The sequence below is a fragment of the Salmo trutta genome, chromosome 12 (assembly GCF_901001165.1).
Source record: "Salmo trutta chromosome 12, fSalTru1.1, whole genome shotgun sequence".
In the NCBI taxonomy this organism is placed as follows: domain Eukaryota; kingdom Metazoa; phylum Chordata; class Actinopteri; order Salmoniformes; family Salmonidae; genus Salmo; species Salmo trutta.
Window position 1 is genome coordinate 43,868,131 of NC_042968.1, and position 23,278 is coordinate 43,891,408.

Below are 23,278 nucleotides of genomic sequence, written 5' to 3' on the forward strand. Positions count from 1 at the left end.
AGGACAGGGTGAGGAGGGAGGAGGACAGGGAGAGAAGGAGGGAGGAGGACAGGGAGAGAAGGAGGGAGGAGGACAGGGAGAGAAGGAGGGAGGAGAACAGGGAGAGAAGGAGGGAGGAGAACAGGGAGAAAAGGAGGGAGGAGAACAGGGAGAAAAGGAGGGAGGAGAACAGGGAGAGAAGAAGGGAAGAGAACAGGGAGAACAGGGAGGAGGACAGGGAGAGAAGGAGGGAGGAGAACAGGGAGAGGAGGAGAACAGGGAGAGGAGGGAGGAGAACAGGGAGAGGAGGAGAACAGGGAGAGGAGGGAGGAGAACAGGGAGAGGAGGGAGGAGGACAGGGAGAGAAGGAGGGAAGAGAACAGGGAGAGGAGGGAAGAGAACAGGGAGAGAAGGAGGGAGGAGAACAGGGAGAGAAGGAGGGAGGAGAACAGGGAGAGAAGGAGGGAGGAGAACAGGGAGAGGGAGGAGAACAGGGAGAGGGAGGAGGACAGGGAGAGGAGGGAGGAGAACAGGGAGAGGAGGGAGGAGAACAGTGAGGAGAACAGGGAGAGAAGGGAGGAGGAGAACAGGGAGAGGAGGAGGGAGGAGAACAGGGAGAGGAGGAGGGAGGAGAACAGGGAGAGGGAGGAGAACAGGGAGAGGAGGGAGGAGAACAGGGAGAGGAGGGAGGAGAACAGGGAGGAGAACAGGGAGAGAAGGGAGGAGAACAGGGAGAGGAGGGAGGAGAACAGGGAGGGAAGGAGGGAGGAGAACAGGGAGGGAAGGAGGGAGGAGAACAGGGAGAGGAGGGAGGGAGGAGAACAGGGAGAGGAGGGAGGGAGGAGAACAGGGAGGGAAGGAGGGAGGAGGACAGGGAGAGAAGAAGGGAGGAGAACAGGGAGAGAAGAAGGGAGGAGAGTAGAGGTGGATGGGCGTGGAGTGTGGTGACATCACATTTATTGTGACTAAAAATGATGGTGTAACTTCCTACTACCCATGGTTAAGATCAGCAAATCAAATCAAAGTTTATTTGTCACGTGCGCCGAATACAACAGGTGTAGACCTTACAGTGAAATGCTTACTTACAGGCTCTAACCAATAGTGCAAAAAAGGTATTAGGTGAACAATAGCTAGGTAAAGAAATAAAACAACAGTAAAAAGACAGTGAAAAATAACAGTAGCGAGGCTATAGAAGTAGCGAGGCTACATACAGACACCGGTTAGTCAGGCTGATTGAGGTAGTATATACAGTGGGGAGAACAAGTATTTGATACACTGCCGATTTTGCAGGTTTTCCTACTTACAAAGCATGTAGAGGTCTGTAATTTTTATCATAGGTACACTTCAACTGTGAGAGATGGAATCTAAAACATAGGCTGCTTGCCTATTGTCCTGTAGCCCATCCCAGCCTTGTGCAGGTCTACAATTGTATCCCTGATGTCCTTACATAGCTCTCTGGTCTTGGCCATTGTGGAGAGGTTGGAGTCTGTTTGATTGAGTGTGTGGACAGGTGTCTTTTATACAGGTAACGAGTTCAAACAGGTTCAGTTAATACAGGTAATGAGTGGAGAACAGGAGGGCTTCTTAAAGAAAAACTAACAGCTCTGTGAGAGCTGGGATTCTTACTGGTTGGTAGGTGATCAAATACTTATGTCATGCAATAAAATGCAAATGAATTACTTAAAAATCATACAATGTGATTTTCTGGATTTTTGTTTTAGATTCTGTCTCTCACAGTTGAAGTGTACCTATGATAAAAATTACAGACCTCTACATGCTTTGTAAGTAGGAAAACCTGCAAAATCGGCAGTGTATCAAATACTTGTTCTCCCCACTGTACATGTAGACATGGTTAAAGTGACTATGCATATATGATGAACAGAGAGTAGCAGTAGGGTAAAAGAGGGGTTGGCAGGTGGCGGGACACAATGCAGATAGCCTGGTTAGCCAATGTGCGGGAGCACTGGTTGGTCGGGCCAATTGAGGTAGTATGTACATGAATGTATAGTTAAGTGACTATGTGAATATGATAAACAGAGAGTAGCAGGGGGAGGGCACACAATGCAAATAGTAGCCATTTGATTACCTGTTCAGGAGTCTTATGGCTTGGGGGTAAAAACTGTTGAGAAGCCTTTTTGTCCTAGACTTGGCACTCCGGGACCGCTTGCCATGCGGTAGTAGAGAGAACAGTCTATGACTGGGGTGGCTTGGGTCTTTGACCATTTTTAGGGCCTTCCTCTGACACCGCCTGGTGTAGAGGTCCTGGATGGCAGGCAGCTTAGCCCCAGTGATGTACTGGGCCGTACGCACTACCCTCTATAATGCCTTGCGGTCGGAGGCCGAGCAATTGCTGTAGCAGGCAGTGATGCAAACAGTCAGGATGCTCTCGATGTTGCAGCTGTAGAACCTTTTGAGGATCTCAGGACCCATGCCAAATCTTTTTAGTTTCCTGAGGGGGAACAGGCTTTGTCGTACCCTCTTCACGACTGTCTTGGTGTGTTTGGACCATTCTAGTTTGTTGTTGATGTGGACACCAAGGAACTTGAAGCTCTCAACCTGCTCCACTACAGCCCCATCGATGCGAATAGGGGCGTGCTCGGTCCTCCTTTTCCTGTAGTCCACAATCATCTCCTTAGTCTTGGTTACGTTGAGGGATAGGTTGTTATTCTGGCACCACCCGGCCAGGTCTCTGACCTCCTCCCTACATGCTGTCTCGTCGTTGTCGGGGATCAGGCCTACCACTGTTGTGTTGTCTGCAAACTTAATGATGGTGTTGGAGTCGTGCCTGGCCATGCAGTCGTGGGTGAACAGGGAGTAGAGGAGGGGACTGAGCACGCAACCCTGGGGAGCTCCAGTGTTGAGGATCAGCATGGCAGATGTGTTGCTACCTACCCTCACCACCTGGGGGTGGCCCGTCAGGAAGTCCAGGATCCAGTTGCAGAGGGAGGTGTTTAGTCCCAGGATCCTTAGCTTAGTGATGAGATTAGAGGTCACTATGGTGTTGAACGCTGAGCTGTAGTCAATGAATAGCATTCTCACATAAATGTTCCTTTTGTACAGGTGAGAAAGGGCAGTGTGGAGTGCAATAGAGATTGCATCATCTGTGGATTTGTTTGGGCGGTATGCAAATTGGAGTGGGTCTAGGGTTTCTGGGATAATGGTGTTGATGTGAGCCATTACCAGCCTTTCAAAGCACTTCATGGCTACGGTCTGTAGTCATTTAGGCAGGTTGCCTTTGTGTTCTTGGGCACAGGGATACGCAAACCTCCTGATTTAGGTCAGTTATGTCAGCCTATATATGTCAGTTATGTCAGCCTATATATGTCAGTCATATCAGCCTATATATCTCAGTTATGTCAGCCTATATATCTCAGTTATGTCAGCCTATATATGTCAGTTATGTCAGCCTATATATGTCAGTTATGTCAGCCTATATATGTCAGTTATATCAGCCTATATATGTCAATCAGATCAGCCTATGAATGTCAGTTATGTCAGCCTATATATGTCAGTTATGTCAGCCTATATATGTCAGTTATATCAGCCTATGAATGTCAGTCAGATGTGCCTGTATGTCAGTTATGTCAGCCTATATATGTCAGTTATGTCAGCCTATATATGTCAGTTATGTCAGCCTATATATGTCAGTTATGTCAGCCTATATATGTCAGTATGTCAGCCTATATATGTCAGTTATGTCAGCCTATATATGTCAGTTATGTCAGCCTATATACACTGCTCAAAAAAATAAAGGGAACACTAAAATAACACATCCTAGATCTGAATGAATGAAATAATCTTATTAAATACTTTTTTCTTTACATAGTTGAATGTGCTGACAACAAAATCACACAAAAATAATCAATGGAAATCCAATTTATCAACCCATGGAGGTCTGGATTTGGAGTCACACTCAAAATTAAAGTGGATTTCCACACTACAGGCTCATCCAACTTTGATGTAATGTCCTTAAAACAAGTCAAAATGAGGCTCAGTAGTGTGTGTGGCCTCCACGTGACTGTATGACCTCCCTACAACGCCTGGGCATGCTCCTGATGAGGTGGCGGATGGTCTCCTGAGGGATCTTCTCCCAGACCTGGACTAAAGCATCCGCCAACTCCTGGACAGTCTGTGGTGCAACGTGGCATTGGTGGATGGAGCGAGACATGATGTCCCAGATGTGCTCAATTGGATTCAGGTCTGGGGAACGGGTGGGCCAGTCCATAGCATCAATGCCTTCCTCTTGCAGGAACTGCTGACACACTCCAGCCACATGAGGTCTAGCATTGTCTTGCATTGGGAGGAACCCAGGGCCAACCACACAAGCTTATGGTCTCACAAGGGGTCTGAGGATCTCATCTCGGTACCTAATGGCAGTCAGGCTACCTCTGGCGAGCACATGGAGGGCTGTGCGGACCCCCAAAGAAATGCCACCCCACACCATGACTGACCCACCGCCAAACCGGTCATGCTGGAGGATGTTGCAGGCAGCAGAACGTTCTCCACGGCGTCTCCAGACTCTGTCACGTCTGTCACATGTGCTCAGTGTGAACCTGCTTTCATCTGTGAAGAGCACAGGGCGCCAGTGGCGAATTTGCCAATCTTGGTGTTCTCTGGCAAATGCCAAACGTCCTGCATGGTGTTGGGCTGTAAGCACAACCCCCACCTGTGGACGTCGGGCCCTCATACCACCCTCATGGAGTCTGTTTCTGATGGTTTGAGCAGACACATGCACATTTGTGGCATGCTGGAGGTCATTTTGCAGGGCTCTGGCAGTGCTCCTCCTGCTCCTCCGCGGAGGGTAGCGGTCCTGCTGCTGGGTTGTTGCCCTCCTACGGCCTCCTCCACGTCTCCTGATGTACTGGCCTGTCTCCTGGTATGCTCTGGACACTACGCTGACAAACACAGCAAACCTTCTTGCCACAGCTCGCATTGATGTGCCATCCTGGATGAGCTGCACTACCTGAGCCACTTGTGTGGAATGTAGACTCCGTCTCATGCTACCACTAGAGTGAAAGCACCGCCAGCATTCAAAAGTGACCAAAACATTAGCCAGGAAGCATAGGAACTGAGAAGTGGTCTGTGGTCACCACCTGCAGAACCACTCCTTTATTGGGGGTGTCTTGCTAATTGCCTATCATTTCCACCTGTTGTCTATTCCGTTTGCACAACAGCATGTGACATTTATTGTCAATCAGTGTTGCTTCCTAAGTGGACAGTTTGATTTCACAGAAGTGTGATTGACTTGGAGTTACATTGTGTTGTTTAAGTGTTCCCTTTATTTTTTTGAGCAGTATATGTCAGTATGTCAGCCACACATAGCTGGGGAAGGATCTTTGTACTACAGTATTGTAATGATGTCCGAAGGGGGTTATGACACGACTGTTTTATTTAATGAAAATATTCATCTCATTTTATCTCATCTAAATTTTATGTAACCTTTCTTTTGAATATGAAGGAAATGTTTGTTTCAGTAAGAAAACATTGGATGGCTTGAGAAATGATGGTGGTTGGATACTGGAGTTAGGAGGCTGACATGGTGGTTGGATACTGGAGTTAGGAGGCTGACATGGTGGTTGGATACTGGAGGCTGACATGGTGGTTGGGTACTGGAGTTAGGAGGCTGACATGGTGGTTGGGTACTGGAGTTAGGAGGCTGACATGGTGGTTGGATACTGGAGTTAGGAGGCTGACATGGTGGTTGGATACTGGAGTTAGGAGGCTGACATGGTGGTTGGATACTGGAGTTAGGAGGCTGACATGGTGGTTGGATACTGGAGTTAGGAGGCTGACATGGTGGTTGGATAATGGAGTTAGGAGGCTGACATGGTGGTTGGATACTGGAGTTAGGAGGCTGACATGGTGGTTGGATACTGAAGTTAGGAGGCTGGCATGGTGGTTGGATACTGGAGTTAGGAGGCTGACATGGTGGTTGGATACTGGAGTTAGGAGGCTGACATGGTGGTTGGATACTGGAGTTAGGAGGCTGACATGGTGGTTGGATACTGGAGTTAGGAGGCTGACATGGTGGTTGATACTGGAGTTAGGAGGCTGACATGGTGGTTGGATACTGGAGTTAGGAGGCTGACATGGTGGTTGATACTGGAATTAGGAGGCTGACATGGTGGTTGGATACTGGAGTTAGGAGGCTGACATGGTGGTTGGATACTGGAGTTAGGAGGCTGACATGGTGGTTCGATACTGGAGTTAGGAGGCTGACATGGTGGTTGGATACTGGAGTTAGGAGGCTGACATGGTGGTTGATACTGGAGTTAGGAGGCTGACATGGTGGTTGGATACTGGAGTTAGGAGGCTGACATGGTGGTTGGATACTTGATAAGAGAATTATCTATTAAAGGTAAATGAATCAATAGACCATGATGAATTATTAGTCATACAGAATGGTTAATGAATAATCAATGTAATGATCAATGTAGGGATCTATAAGTTTGATTAGTTCTGGAAAGTCCAGGAACCACGGGAGAGGGAAAGAAATGTGTGTATGCAATTAGGAGGGACACCAGGAGACAGATGGTCCTGGGAGTAAAAGCTTCAAAGCATTTCTAACCTTGAGGGAAAGGAACAGGCGAGCTCGGGATAGAGATAAACAGTGTGAGAAGTTTGTGGGGGATGCAGGTCACCAACAGTTTGTGTGTAAATGCATGTGCGTAAGAAAGCAAGAACTATATAATGACTGTTTTGTTATCCTGACCTCAGAACGTTCTCTGAATAAAAGCTACAGAAACCTTTTGCAGAAAGCTGAGTCCTTGCCTAATTATTTTAACCCATTGTCTTACAAACCTTGGGCATTAGTCAAGGCGAATTGATTATTGATTATTATCATCTAAGATATAAAATTCCTTTAACAATTGGTCCTTCGAGACGGATTTCAAACTGCCGCTGTCGTTCCAAGGAGACACCGAAACCGTGCACGGGCGGATGAAAAATCCGTAAATCAAAGACCTGGCCCTTTTCTGTGGGTTCTTTACAGGCCGGTGGCAAACTGGTACGCGACAGAGGTGGTGACGAAATTCAACGAACATTGAAAACCTCAGCTGCAAATGATAAGGTTAGTAGACTTTATTCATGCTTTTGGGGAATAGCACCTGTATGATTACATTAAATAAGGGGTGAGTGATATACCTATAGGTTTGCATTGCATAGTGATATACCTATAGGTTGGCATTGCATGGGGAAATGAGTGATACACCTGTGTGTCTGCATTGTATGTCGGCATTGTATGATGAAATGGGAAATACACCTGTATGTCTGCATTGCATGATGGAATAAGGGACACAATTGGGTGTTGGCATTTGATGAGAAAACGATTGTTGTGAGTGAAAGACGAAAGCGATTGTTGAGAGTGTAAGGCAAAAACGATTGTTGAGAGTGTAAGGCAAAAGCGATTGTTGTGAGTGAAAGGTATTCTGGGTATTAGACGCTGAGATTGATGAATGTTATAGCTGGTGACCTGGGCTCAGAAGTTCGTGCGGAGAAAAATCGGTTTTAAAGGGAATCAAGTATTCTGCGCGAATAGAAGACAGGAATCAGTCGTAAATTCAAAATCTCATTGATGTAGAGGATTTTAATGTACTCTGGGTGTTAGACGCTGAAAGTCGGGGATGTTATAGCTGGTGATCTGGCTTCGGAAGTTCGCGTGGAGAAAAATCGGTTTTAAAGGGAATCAAGTATTCTGCGCGAATGGAAGGCAGAAATTAGTTGTAAATCCAAAACGACGAATTCGAAAACGACGGAGGGTCCGAAATAGACCCTCGGCAACTGTGGCCACTGCATAAAACTAAACTAGGTCTTATGGTGAGAACCTGATAACGTAAAAGGGTTAATAGTCCATAGGGGGATAGTCGGTACCTAAATACGGCTTTGGGTCTGATATCTATGGGTGAAGTGAGACCTAATATGGTGGAGTGAGATATAGGTATTGGTGTTAAGAGTTACATGAAGCAACAGATAAATAGGCTGTTAACTAGGGCTTTACGACCCCTGGAAAGTAGTTTATAGTTGCATACGTATGCGACCTAATGTCTGATCGACAGTCCCCACTGTAGATAAAGTTTCGAGAGAGATAGAGTGATTATGCTGGGATGAGGGATTGCGTGTGAGGAGAATTCTGTCAATAAATCGCGAGGAAAAGACAGACAGTAAAACCTAAATATAAAACGGGTTGCAGTGTTTGCCTATGAGCGAGATAAAGACCGGGTTAGGATAGATACGTATAAATCATTCTAGCAGAACTACTCTATAATTGAAAAGAAGGTTAATAACGAAAACATCTTGCTAGAATCAACAGTCGCAAGAAAAAAGCCGTTTGTCCTTTTTGAGCGATGAGATAGAAGCAATTTGTAATATAGAAGAATTATTCCCCAAATTGAATAGTTAATAACGAAAACATATCGTTTGTTCTTTTTGAGCGATGAGATAGAAGCAATTTGTAATATAGAACGATTATTCCCCAAATTCTAGGTTAATAACGGTAAAATAGCATACACCTAAAGATTAACAACGAGGAGACACTGATCGTATTTGGTTCGGAGTTGTATAAATTAAAGCACATAGTTTAAGGTTCTTACGAAAAATATTTCTAAAACTCTAGATTGGGAGAAGAAGCAGAATAAATACGAGTGTACTTTAAACGATTTAAGCAACATGGGTAGTAAATCCTCTAAGGAAATCCCGGTATTGACGGGAGATGAACGTTTTATGCTGGGAAAAGATAAAAGGAACATTCATTTTGGGCCGAGATGGAGGAAGAAGTATGATTTTGATGGATGTTTAAATGTTGAAAGATTGGAATTAATGGTAAAACAAATACATAAGGTCAGTGGGGGTAAGACGGAGAAACAGCGCACAGAGGGGCTTGACACTGCTCGGGTTTGGCTGGCAGAAGCTAGAAAGAGAGCGGAGGGGGCCAAAAGTAAGGGTGTTACTAAAAATGAATGTTTGGGTAGCCAGGAGCAGACAGAGAGGACTCCCACGGCTCCCACAGAGACACCATCTAAACCCGAATTATACCCCTCCCTGGCTGACCAGGGATGGCGAGAGAACCCAGATAGGGAGGTGGTGGTAGTGAGAAGGAGGCTACCACATCAAGTGCCGCCCGTACCAATACCCCCTCCCCCATATGCTGGTCCTCAGGGAGCCGAGGGAGGTAGAGAGGAAGAGACACAGGGAGCTGGACAGGATTTAGCCACTTTATTGAAAAAGTGGATAGAAACGGAGGTAGAGAGAAAGATGAGAACTAGGGGAAGAGAGCATGTTGGTGGTGCTGCACAACCCAGAGCCCTCAGTAGACTCGTTTACCATAACCAAAGTCCGGATAGGAATAGACAAAAGAAAGGGAGAGATGGATGCTTTAACTGTAACAAACCGGGTCATTTTGCGAGACAGGACATTTTGCTAGAGAATGTGAGGTTCTGTGTAAACACTGCAATAAAATAGGTGGAAACCGCGCCATTAAACAGAACCTCGTAGGGTGGGGGCTAGCAGATCTGAGGGAAGTAAAGAGATATGCTGTACACTATGAGAAACTTGGCAAAGGTGAGAAAGAGAAGAAGGAAAGGAAAGGAGCAGAATATCTGATGGCCGCTCTAGGAGAGATTGCAGGGAATGGTAGAGGTGACAAAAGAGAAATAAATAGCAAGGCAGGAGAGAAAGGGGGAAATAGATGTTACAATTGTGGCGAGACAGGACATTTTGCTAGAGAATGTGAGGAGCCGTGTAAACACTGCAATAAAGTAGGCCATAATCACAGAGATTGCAAAAATAACAAAGACAGGAGAGGCCAGAGAGGGGGTCGAGACAAATACAGAGAGAAGAAGGTCAGGCGCCCACAGAAAGGCATGGTCAATCACATAAACCATTGAGGAAGTTTAAAACTAATGATTGGGGGGAGTACAATGGAATTTTAAGTATTATTAGGTTTTGTTTATAGTCAACTGTTGGGTTTTTGAATCAATGTGATAGGATGAAACATTGACCAAGTGGTTATTTTATGGAAAAAGAAGCACTTAGCTCTCTTTGGAAAAAAATAAATAAATAAAAAATTCCTAGGGACATGATATCTTAAAGGGGTATACACAAATGGCATTTTGGAAGTTTTGTTTTCAGAGTTTTAATAAACACACGAAATTCTTTTGATAAGGGATGTTCTGGGAACCTGGGATACAAAATGTAGATGAAGTTCTAAGCCTTAATTTGTTTAATGTAGTAAGAAACACGGTTCTGAAAGGGTGGTATGACTTGTTGACCCCTCTGGTGACTTTTCCTGTGTGGTCTGATCAGCCACATTGAAAAGCCATTTGGATGGTGAATTAAGGTCATTGGTGATATTGATTTTAAGGGAATTTGGAGAACTGATAATTATGATGGAGTTAAAGTTCTTAGACACAATTGACAATTTGAACCAATGAGAAGACTAAAAGGGCAAAGCCTTAGACTAAGGGTAGGCTTCTTTAAGTCTATTTTCCTAGAACAATAAGGGTAAAATATTTTTCCTGGGTGGAGTAAATCAGATGAGTCATTTTGATCTGATTATGTGATTTGAAAATATTTTGACCAGTAGCAGGGGTATTTTTTTACATGATCTAGATACGTTTATTTTCCCTTAGGAAGTCAGCTGTTGTTGAATTCAGTGTAAGAGATTTATTGCTATATTTTGTTGTGAATAAGTTTAATAATGGTAGACTTATGTCAACAGGACAGGGATACATGACATCTGTAGGTGATCCAGGATTATTGAGGGTATCGAGATAAATTTAAGTAGATATGCAATATCTAGACAGGTTGATTTTTCTAAAGTTCAGGAGTGCAACCAAGGAGACAATGAGACATTTAGTCAATATTTGGAAACAACCCAGATTTGATACTTTCTGTTATGAGAAAAAGCTGGAGACAGATAGAAGGGCAGACAGAGAGATCCTCCCCTGCACTGCTGAAACCTTGAGGGTTGGGGAGTAGCAGGAAGAAAGAAGGGGGGCCAGCAGGAGTAGATAGGAAGAGAATTTGGTTCACTTAGCTTTAGGATATTAATTCATGGAGAGACTATCGGCTCCATTGGCAGGCATGTATTTTAGTTTATGTTTGGTAAATTCGCTAGGAGGAGATATGAAAGCTTAGTTGGTTTCAGGTGTTAGACACTGAACCATTGCCCAGACACTATTCTGCACAGTAGGCCGAAATAGTAGCATTGACTAGAACCGGTGAAATAAGAAAGGAGAGAAAAGTTACTATTTACACAGACAAGCACATAGACATTTAAAACCATACAAAGCAGCATAGATAAATCTTAAAGACGATAAGAAACTAGACAGAGAATTTTTACAGAATAGCCGAGGATGAAGGCCCCAGGGAGAATTGGACATGTGGAAAATGAAAGGGGGCATCCTACAAGAGAAGATCTGACATAAGGATAATTTACTTATCCTACCAAAGAAATTGTATGGATACGCAGCAATATTGATACATAGGCTAAGCAATGTATCAAGGGGAAGGAAGTATAGTAGAGTAGTTAGGAAAGAGTGATGGCCTAGAGGATAATTACTTAAAAATAAAAAATAAAATTTGTAAGAAGATCCATTCCAACATTTGGAATTGGACTTATTGAAATATTCCGAAAGGAGGGGAAGAAGGGGTGTTTAACAAGAATAGATAAGTATAGCAAATGGGTAGAAGCGTTCCCAACTTACTTGGTGGACATGATTATGGTAGCTAAAAGATTAAGTCAAGATATTATCCCTAGAGTTGGTTTACTAGGAGCCATCTCTTTAAATGATGCATGACAGTTTAGCTAATCAGGTAGAGCCTATAGAATGACAGAGTTAGAAATACCAGAACTGGTAGACATAGAAGTTGAAGAAATACTAGCAGAGCACATGAGAAGACTGTTTGTTAACCAAATCCGTATGTCCAAGATTTTGTGTCCAACAGGTGAATTACAGGAGAAGGTGATTCACTCGGTACAACCAGGAGACTGGGTGTGGATCCAGTCCCTGAGGAGAAAAAACTGGAAGCAACACCGTTGGGAAGGCCCATACCAGGTTCTGTTAAACCACTGCCTTTGCCATTAGAAAAGCTGAGAGAGTCACTTGGGTCCACGTTACCCACTGCAAGAAGGTATGTACACATATGAACACTGTTGATCACACACAGAGTTAGGAGAAGAACCGATACCAACAGGGTCCGGGGGTTACCTCCTTAACGAAGATTTCCTATCTCGACCGTTCATCACTGTGTGTGCTCCTAGAGGTGTGAGTATGGGGTGGTACCTAGCAGAGAGACTAAGGGCAGGAGAGGGTTGGCGGTTTTTGGGAAGAGTAGAGACTCTGAGCTGCATCATAGTCTAATCTGACTGATACATTGATCCACCACCTTCTGGTACTAATCATACGATACCGTTGTCATTGAGAAGAAGTAGAAGATAAACTATATAATACACTGATGAGTGACATACAGAATAAGGAGTCGAAGAAGATCAAGATGTAGAATTTAAGGTAAACATTAAACAATTCCTGGGAAAGAAGACAACTGTACAGGAATTGGGGTAGGCCAGATTGAAGTACTCAGCCAACCCACCTCGGTTCACCTAAATTCCGGATGAATACCAGTGTTATAGATACAAGAATGGCACCGAGAACTTAGATGATTTTAATGACTGAAAGGTAATTGGTAATGTGATTGACTTAGGTTTGAGAGATGAATAGAACATTCTTAACCTCATAGCACCTATAACTGATGAAGGGTGGGCTAGTACCAGCAAAGGACGCATACGACAGAAATTACCACGAAGGGTGGTTAGCTTGCGCCCTGGGGTTATAGGTCCAACCAAGTTCGAGTTAGTCATCAGAGGCCAGTTATAGGAGGCTAAAGTAGGCACCGAAGGAGTTTGGACCAGGATGGGAGTAGCTTTGTCTAGATGGATGCTATTGGCATCCTCAGGGAAGTTCCAGATGAATACAAAACTATGAATCAAATATGAAGGCTTTAACACTACATTATTTTGGTGGTTGACAATAAATAAAAATGTGGATGGATTAATGACATATTTTATAATCAACAGAGATTCATGAATGAAAACGGGGATGCAGTAAAGAGGTGCTCTGATCAATTATCCGCCACCCCCCTCATGACCTGGTAAAATAGACTGACTCCCGATATGTTATTGGCAGAAGAGGGCAGTGTAGGTAGAATGATTAGGTTCAGCGATACACGTACATTCCTGAGAACACATCCCATGTTTGGGAAATGGAAAAGTATTGTAAGAACTGTATTATGGGCTGCTTCACCTGTATGAGTGTGTTTGTGTTGTGTGGATGTTGTCTCGTTCCATGTGTGAGAGGTTTAATCACCAGGATTATAGAGAGATCGATGACGCAGCAGATGGTGAGATATGGACCGATTCCGAGCTCCGATCAGTGGGATGGTGATTGCGGGCCTCCAGGCCAGGAAGATGGTTCCGTCTCTTTCAACAATGAGGAGCCAATGATTGATGAAACAATTTTCAACGTTTTGATAGACTGTTCCTTTAATGAAAATTATGATGAAAATCCAGAATCGAAGTGTCATAATTGGAAAGAGGCCTAGGACTGTCATTGATGGGTATAGGAGGAATAATGATGTATTAGTCTTGTCTAAATCCTTGTATCAATTAATTTCCATATAGCATGTGATTGTTAGTGAATACTCATAGTATGTGATAATCATTATGTAATCCCATATAGTGTATGATTATGTTAATTTCCATATAGCGTGTGATGTATTTCCATATAGCGGGTGATGTACTTCCATATAGTGTATGATTATGTTAATTTCCATATAGCGTTTGATGTATTTCCATGTAGCGAGTGATTATTGCATTTACATATAGCGTGTGATTAGTATGGTTGTCATATAGCATCTGATCAAATCATGGTGAATTATTGAATCATTTAAGGGTGGAATTGATAAGAGAATTATCTATTAAAGGTAAATGAATCAATAGACCATGATGAATTATTAGTCATACAGAATGGTTAATGAATAATCAATGTAATGATCAATGTAGGGATCTATAAGTTTGATTAGTTCTGGAAAGTCCAGGAACCACGGGATAGGGAAAGAAATGTGTGTATGCAATTAGGAGGGACACCAGGAGACAGATGGTCCTGGGAGTAAAAGCTTCAAAGCATTTCTAACCTTGAGGGAAAGGAACAGGCGAGCTCGGGATAGAGATAAACAGTGTGAGAAGTTTGTGGGGGATGCAGGTCACCAACAGTTTGTGTGTAAATGCATGTGCGTAAGAAAGCAAGAACTATATAATGACTGTTTTGTTATCCTGACCTCAGAACGTTCTCTGAATAAAAGCTACAGAAACCTTTTGCAGAAAGCTGAGTCCTTGCCTAATTATTTTAACCCATTGTCTTACAAACATTGGGCATTAGTCAAGGCGAATTGATTATTGATTATTATCATCTAAGATATAAAATTCCTTTAACAATACTGGAGTTAGGAGGCTGACATGGTGGTTGATACTGGAGTTAGGAGGCTGACATGGTGGTTGGATATTGGAGTTAGGAGGCTGACATGGTGGTTGGATACTGGAGTAAGGAGGCTGACATGGTGGTTGGATAATGGAGTTAGGAGGCTGACATGGTGAGTGGATACTGGAGTTAGGAGGCTGACATGGTGGTTGATACTGGAGTTAGGAGGCTGACATGGTGGTTGATACTGGAGTTAGGAGGCTGACATGGTGGTTGGATACTGGAGTTAGGAGGCTGACATGGTGGTTGGATAATGGAGTTAGGAGGCTGACATGGTGGTTGGATAATGGAGTTAGGAGGCTGACATGGTGGTTGGATACTGGAGTTAGGAGGCTGACATGGTGGTTGGATACTGGAGTTAGGAGGCTGACATGGTGGTTGGATAATGGAGTTAGGAGGCTGACATGGTGAGTGGATACTGGAGTTAGGAGGCTGACATGGTGGTTGATACTGGAGTTAGGAGGCTGACATGGTGGTTGGATACTGGAGTTAGGAGGCTGACATGGTGGTTGGATAATGGAGTTAGGAGGCTGACATGGTGGTTGGATAATGGAGTTAGGAGGCTGACATGGTGGTTGGATACTGGAGTTAGGAGGCTGACATGGTGGTTGGATACTGGAGTTAGGAGGCTGACATGGTGGTTTGATACTGGAGTTAGGAGACTGACATGGTGGTTGGATACTGGAGTTAGGAGGCTGACATGGTGGTTGGATACTGGAGTTAGGAGGCTGACATGGTGGTTGGATACTGGAGTTAGGAGGCTGACATGGTGGTTGGATACTGGAGTTAGGAGACTGACATGGTGGTTGATACTGGAGTTAGGAGGCTGACATGGTGGTTGGATACTGGAGTTAGGAGGCTGACATGGTGGTTGGATAATGGAGTTAGGAGGCTGACATGGTGGTTGATACTGGAGTTAGGAGGCTGACATGGTGGTTGGATAATGGAGTTAGGAGGCTGACATGGTGGTTGGTACTGGAGGCTGACATGTTCGTTGGATACTGGAGGCTGACATGTTGGTTGGATACTGGAGGCTGACATGGTGGTTGGATACTGGAGGCTGACACGGTGGTTGGATACTGGAGGCTGACATGGTGGTTGGATACTGGAGGCTGACACGGTGGTTGATACTGGAGGCTGACACGCTGGTTGGATACTGGAGGCTGACACGTTGGTTGGATACTGGAGGCTGACATGGTGGTTGAATACTGGAGGCTGACACGGTGGTTGGATACTGGAGCCTGACACGGTGGTTGATACTGGAGGCTGACATGTTGGTTGGATACTGGAGGCTGACACGGTGGTTGATACTGGAGGCTGACATGTTGGTTGGGTAATTGATCACACCATGTGTGTGACCTCTGGGTCATGTCAGTTCAGAGGGGTTCCTCTCTTTCTTACCCCCAGCTTCTTTTCTCGTCTCAGCCAGTCTGCCAGTTTAAGGAGTCAAGACACTCTCTGACCATAATATCTTTATAGTTTACCAATTACTAATGTAGTAATACATTTGACCAATCACACAGAGTTATAAATTAATTGGAAGTGTCTAATTCAATCAATTGACAGGGAGACATTTTACAAACTGATCAAGTAACCTGCTGATTGTTCCTTAAATTCTATATAACAGACGTGAAACCAGCGGCAACCAGAGTCATTGTCTTGTTTATCCAGTAGTATTAACTTCAGAGCTTGACGGATTTCAAACACATTCAGAGTTATGAGGTAACACAGAGTTATGAGGTAACGTATAGTTGGTGCTCCCTTCACCAAAAATCAGGATTAAGTCAAATCTAAAATCAGGATTATTTTAAATCACATCTAAAATCAGGATTATTTTAAATCACATCTAAAATCAGGATTATTTTAAATCACATCTAAAATCAGGATTATTTTAAGACAAATCTTAACGTCAGGAATATTTTAACTAAAATCTTAGCAGAAACGTCGATGGCAGATGTTTTACGAATGCCGTGGTATTTCAGGAACTAACTGTCCCATTGGCCCTGACCTGGCCCCACTCCCATAAAGAGAACGTTGCCCTTTTGCTTTTCTGCTGAGCTTTCAGAAAACAGAGTATATACCTTCCATATCTGTTCCTGTCTCTGTGTTGCCTGTAGCTCTCATCCCGACATCTTTTACTTGTATCTTCACTGGGCTTATAGGTGAGATGTTCTTCTTTCCTCTCTGCTCCTTCTGTAATGAATGTGCTGTATATTCATTTATTCATCTGTTGGTACCAGATTGTGTTTGGTCCATCCCATGTGGGAATAGATGTGACTTTTGGACCAGATTGTGTTTGGTCCATCCCATGTGGGAATGGATGTGACTTTTGGACCAGATTGCGTGTGGTCCATCCCATGTGGGAATAGATGTGACTTTTGGACCAGATTGTGTTTGGTCCATCCCATGTGGGAATAGATGTGACTTTTGGACCAGATTGTGTTTGGTCCATCCCATGTGGGAATAGATGTGACTTTTGGACCAGATTGTGTTTGGTCCATCCCATGTGGGAATAGATGTGCCTTTTGGACCAGATTGTGTTTGGTGTGTGAGCTCTGACAGTTTAGAATGCTTTTACAATAGAATAGAAGATCATTTTATTTTACTCAAGAGGCAACTTGGGTTGTGGCATTCAGATATTCAGAGGTGTTTGTCTGTGTGTTTTAGACAAGTGTTGGAAGAGATACATCCTAGGCCTGATTTTCAGCTGTTGTTTTCAATGTAGCTCAGAGTGAATGTGTTGTTAAAGGCTCTTGTGGACCTTGTGGTTCTATTGGCCCAGTTGCTAGTTTATAAGCCATGTAAAAAGGACTGGCGTTTGTTCAGAAATATAGCTTGCCATGGTAGATGTGGATAGTTACTGTACGTCTTCTAATTGTATACTTGACTTTATGTTGTAGTTTCACAGTTTACTTCAAATGGCTTATGGATTGTTTGATGTTATTCCAATAGATTTGTTGAGATTCAATTATATACAACGGAAAATCCAAGTGGGTATTTTCATAAATTCTGAACATAAATTTTGTGAATGTCAGCTGTATTTTCTGAAACGACCTATTTTGGTGTCGTAATCCTTATGGACTCCTGCAGGACCAAAGCTTTCAGGAAATGAGAGTCTTGTTGATTTGCTATGAACCTTGGGAAGGATTACATGGTACAGATTGAAATACATGAATTAAACAGGAAACAACCTCTCCCTCTTTTACCAGCAGGAGTTATACTATCGATGTTGGACTGCTGTGTTACATCTGGGTAAACTGATCCAAGCAAATTATTGATCAAATGATTGACCATTCGTTGTCTAATGTTTGTTGCATTTCTGTTTGATATGGAATTGCACTTGCATTGGGTCAAACTTGAATTCTTTGGTTTCTACCCCCCCCCCACCCCCACCCCCCACCACCAAACTACATAAAATATCAATAGCTCAAAATTAATAAGCTGTTTACTGTTCATCTCTTGACACAGGAAGTAAAACAAAACGACCGGCCAAAATGTCTGAGTAAGTTTACATTTTTCAGTTTACAGAAAAATATACTACACTATACTATATTCATGTATTCTATACTGTATTCTGTCTGTGAACATGTTTTCCACATAGAAAACCAGCCAGTAAAACTGATTAATACTATGCTATGATGATTCCAAATAGTGTTGCAATTTTTCCTACTGTAATGTAATAAAATGAAGTCCTAAAATTGTTTCATCGTCACGTACCTGTCTCTGTGGCTACACCTTGTATATTTCCCATAAATGACCCTGTTTTATCCAATGATCTGTTTTATCCAATGATCTGTTTTATCCAATGATCTGTTTTATCCAATCAGTAAAAAGATGACCACGAGCCGGAGGAACTACCTGAAGGTAAGGAGCACCATTCATTCCAAAATGGTTTTATAAACCGTTAATACACTTTCATGTTCTATAAAGACCTTAATGTTCTATAAAGACCTTCATGTTCTATAAAGACCTTCATGTTCTATAAAGACCTTCATATTCTATAAAAACCTTCATGTTCTATAAAGACCTTCATGTTCTATAAAGACCTTCATGTTCTATAAAGACCTTCAAGTTCTATAAAGAACTTCATGTTCTATAAAGACCTTCATGTTTTATAAAGACCTTCATGTTCTATAAAGACCTTCATGTTCTATAAAGACCTTCATGTTCTATAAAGACCTTCATGTTCTATAAAGACCTTCATGTTCTATAAAAACCTTCATGTTCTATAAAGACCTTCATGTTCAATAAAGACCTTCATGTTTTATAAAGACCTTCATGTTCTATAAAGACCTTCAAGTTCTATAAAGACCTTCAAGTTCTATAAAGACCTTCATGTTTTATAAAGACCTTCATGTTCTATAAAGACCTTCATGTTCTATAAAGACCTTCATGTTCTATAAAGACCTTCATGTTCTATAAAAACCTTCATGTTCTATAAAGACCTTCATGTTCAATAAAGACCTTCATGTTCTATAAAGACCTTCATGTTTTATAAAGACCTTCATGTTCTATAAAGACCTTCATGTTCAATAAAGACCTTCATGTTCTATAAAGACCTTCATGTTTTATAAAGACCTTCATGTTCTATAAAGACCTTCATGTTCTATAAAGACCTTCAAGTTCTATAAAGAACTTCATGTTCTATAAAGACCTTCATGTTTTATAAAGACCTTCATGTTCTATAAAGACCTTCATGTTCTATAAAGACCTTCATGTTCTATAAAGACCTTCATGTTCTATAAAGACCTTCATGTTCTATAAAAACCTTCATGTTCTATAAAGACCTTCATGTTCAATAAAGACCTTCATGTTTTATAAAGACCTTCATGTTCTATAAAGACCTTCAAGTTCTATAAAGACCTTCAAGTTCTATAAAGACCTTCATGTTTTATAAAGACCTTCATGTTCTATAAAGACCTTCATGTTCTATAAAGACCTTCATGTTCTATAAAGACCTTCATGTTCTATAAAGACCTTCATGTTCTATAAAAACCTTCATGTTCTATAAAGACCTTCATGTTCAATAAAGACCTTCATGTTCTATAAAGACCTTCATGTTTTATAAAGACCTTCATGTTCTATAAAGACCTTCATGTTCAATAAAGACCTTCATGTTCTATAAAGACCTTCATGTTTTATAAAGACCTTCATGTTCTATAAAGACCTTCATGTTCTATAAAGACCTTCATGTTCAATAAAGACCTTCATGTTCTATAAAGACCTTCATGTTTTATAAAGACCTTCATGTTCTATAAAGACCTTCATGTTCAATAAAGACCTTCATGTTCTATAAAGACCTTCATGTTTTATAAAGACCTTCATGTTCTATAAAGACCTTCATGTTCTATAAAGACCTTCATGTTCTATAAAGACCTTCATGTTCTATAAAGACCTTCATGTTTTATAAAGACCTTCATGTTCTATAAAGACCTTCATGTTCTATAAAGGTTTCCCAGGCTTAGATTGAACATGTTCCTCTACCACACAGAGTGACTTCACAGACTGATTTCCATGCTGACTTTACATTGCATGGCTCTAGTCATATTCAGGGGTCAAGGGGTCAGACGCTTGGAAGTTGGAAGAGAGTAGATATTCACACTGAGTGGTCAAAGGGTAAATGTTATGTGATCCAGACAGTGTTAGCCCCACCCCAAAACACACAAACACACACACACACACACACACACACACACACACACACACACACACACACACACACACACACACACACACACACACACACACACACACACACACACACACGCATACTGTAGTAGACCTTGTCGACTTGTTGGTCAGCAGGAGCTAGTTTGAGGAGTTGAGGAGTAGAAACCAACCCTGAAAGTTCTACATCATTCATAACACTTCACCTGAAGCTCTGTAGATATAGAGACATTCAAGTAAAGTGATATGAATTCATGATTGATATAAACAACCCCATAGACAAGCAGAAGTGGCCGCTGAACTCTGTGATGTAATATGATGTGATTTGTCCAACCCCCGTACAGAGCTTGATGCTCCAGATCGCTGCCGGCTTGCTCGAGGCTGAGGCGGTTGAGGCTGAGGCAGAGAAGGCCAGGTACATGGAGGAGAACTGCCCTGCTCCACAATTCTTGGTATGCATGGCAGAGCTCACGGTAAGCTATTAGCGCTAAGCCAAACCCGCTCTCTCTCTCTTTCTCTTTCTCTTTCTCTTCCTCTCTCTCTCTCTCTCTCTCTCTCTCTCTCTCTCTCTCTCTTTCTTTCTCTCTCTCGGATACTTAGTTTTCTGTGTATTCCATCATATAGGGTTATATAATTATGACTTTATGTCTCTCTCTCTCTCTCTCTCTCTCTTGCTCTCTCTCTCTCTCTCTCTATATATATATATATATATATATATATTTCTCTCTCTCTCTCTCTCTCTCTCTCTCTCTCTAGGACTTGTGCAAGAAGCTCCATCAGAATATCGAGAGGATTGATGAGGAGAGATATGACATGTCAACCAAGGTGACCAAGTCCGAGAAGGAGGTGAGGCGTTCTACCACTGTTACTCATATTATTAGTTAACTTACTCTCTAAGACAGAGCCACGGGAGTAACAGTAGTTCCACTGATGTTTGGCAGTCAATCGTCTGTGTGTGATAAGTGCTTCCTGTTGAATTCCAAACAGGTTGAGGACTTGAAGATGAAGGTAGTTGAACTGAATGGCAAGTTCAGGAAGCCCGTCTTGAAGAGAGTGCGTATGTCTGCTGATGCTATGCTCCAGGCTCTGCTGGGCTCCAAACACAAGGTGTCCATGGATCTGAGGTCCAACCTGAAGCAGGTCAAGAAGGAGGTCAAGGAGGAGGTGAGTGTTGTTCTGGACATAAGAACTAACACTGAGGATCCCACTGCCGACACCAAATGTTATATATTTCAAATACATTTTCATTCATGTATTTAATCGGCCATTCTTCCCACCTCAGGACAAAGATGCTGTGGGTGACTGGCGTAAGAACATTGAAGACAAATCAGACAGAAAGAAGATGTTTGAGACTAATAAGGAGTAGATACGAAACCTGTCTGGAACTCTTCTGGCAAATGTCCACGTGTGTAATCAAATGCTCCAGTTTAAACCAACGAGCTATGTGTTCGGATTTCCATTTGTCCCCCATTGGATGTCTGGCCTTTTGTTTCACACGTAACACAAAAACAGTTAGGTGACCCAAAAAATTATATTGTGCAATATTTATACTAATTGTCATCAAATAAACCCTGGTCAGCTAATAGAAACTGTTTTTGTGATTTGTGAAGTCACTACTGTTACTCTTCTCCACAACAACAGACGAGTTGACCGTCCTGACTGGTTGAACCTGCTCTTGAAATTACATGGCTATAGTAATGTTGACGTGTTCTAGGGGTTTGGAAGGGACCACATATTCACACTGAGGAGTTGTCATGTGGTTTAACCAGTCTGTTTTCAGACCTCCTGGTCAGCAGGAACCAGCCTGACCAATAAACACCACCAGCAGGTGTGGCTACCGAAGACGGCTTACTGGGGTCACATGGGTCAGAAAGGGCAGAATCTAACTCTGTCATATCACCAGCTGTTTAGAGCTCAGCAGGTGTGGCTACCAAATACGGCTCCTTGGGGTCAAACTGGGCAGCAGCTCTCTGATTTCATCTGGTTACTCCCTACTTCTCTGTTTAACTCTGATTTCACCTAGTTACTCCCTACTTCTCTGTTTAACTCTGATTTCATCTGGTTGCTCCCTACTTCTCTGTTTAACTCTGATTTCATCTGGTTGCTCCCTACTTCTCTGTTTAACTCTGATTTAATCTGGTTACTCCCTACCTCTCTGTCTAACTGTGATTTAATCTGGTTACTCCCTACCTCCCTACCTCTCTGTCTATATCTGATTTCATCTGGTTACTCCCTACCTCTCTGTTTAACTCTGATTTCATCTGGTTACTCCCTACCTCTCTGTTTAACTGTGATTTCATCTGGTTACTCCCTACCTCTCTGTTTAACTGTGATTTCATCTGGTTACTCCCTACCTCTCTGTTTAACTGTGATTTCATCTGGTTGCTCCCTACCTCTCTGTCTATATCTGATTTCATCTGGTTACTCCCTACCTCTCTGTTTAACTCTGATTTAATCTGGTTACTCCCTACCTCTCTGTTTAACTCTGATTTCATCTGGTTACTCCCTACCTCTCTGTTTAACTCTGATTTAATCTGGTTACTCCCTACCTCTCTGTTTAACTCTGATTTCATCTGGTTACTCCCTACCTCTCTGTTTAACTCTGATTTCATCTGGTTACTCCCTACCTCTCTGTTTAACTCTGATTTCATCTGGTTACTCCCTACCTCTCTGTTTAACTCTGATTTCATCTGGTTACTCCCTACCTCTCTGTCTATATCTGATTTCATCTGGTTACTCCCTACCTCTCTGTTTAACTCTGATTTAATCTGGTTACTCCCTACTTCTCTGTTTAACTCTGATTTAATCTGGTTACTCCCTACCTCTCTGTTTAACTCTGATTTAATCTGGTTACTCCCTACCTCTCTGTCTATATCTGATTTCATCTGGTTACTCCCTACCTCTCTGTTTAACTCTGATTTAATCTGGTTGCTCCCTACCTCTCTGTATAACTCTGATTTAATCTGGTTACTCCCTACCTCTCTGTTTAACTCTGATTTAATCTGGTTGCTCCCTACCTCTCTGTTTAACTCTGATTTAATCTGGTTACTCCCTACCTCTCTGTTTAACTCTGATTTAATCTGGTTACTCCCTACCTCTCT

General features: G+C 42.6%; 1 protein-coding gene across 2 annotated transcripts; it reads left to right on the forward strand.

Moving 5' to 3' along the window:
• The first annotated feature begins 16,597 nt into the window (after positions 1–16,597).
• Positions 16,598–21,766, forward strand: LOC115203604 (troponin I, fast skeletal muscle). Of its 2 annotated transcripts, XM_029768409.1 has the most exons (8): positions 16,621–16,672; positions 17,723–17,762; positions 17,979–18,012; positions 18,338–18,374; positions 20,522–20,650; positions 20,934–21,023; positions 21,165–21,341; positions 21,460–21,766. In XM_029768409.1, exons 3-8 carry the CDS (start codon positions 18,005–18,007, stop codon positions 21,541–21,543), a joined length of 525 nt encoding a protein of 174 aa, XP_029624269.1. In that variant the 5' UTR covers positions 16,621–16,672; positions 17,723–17,762; positions 17,979–18,004; the 3' UTR covers positions 21,544–21,766. The 2 variants fall into 2 exon arrangements, with proteins under 2 accessions (XP_029624267.1, XP_029624269.1); XM_029768407.1 differs by lacking the exon at positions 17,723–17,762 and having other exon boundaries at positions 16,598–16,672.
• The last annotated feature ends 1,512 nt before the right edge of the window (positions 21,767–23,278 follow it).

What these genes read in the sequence shown, in the direction of transcription:
- LOC115203604 (XM_029768407.1), top strand. An exon ending in TATGCATGGCAGAGCTCACG is followed by an intron (nt 20,651 to 20,933) that starts GTAAGCTATTAG and finishes CTCTCTCTCTAG; the next exon opens with GACTTGTGCAAGAAGCTCCA. An exon ending in TGACCAAGTCCGAGAAGGAG is followed by an intron (nt 21,024 to 21,164) that starts GTGAGGCGTTCT and finishes AATTCCAAACAG; the next exon opens with GTTGAGGACTTGAAGATGAA.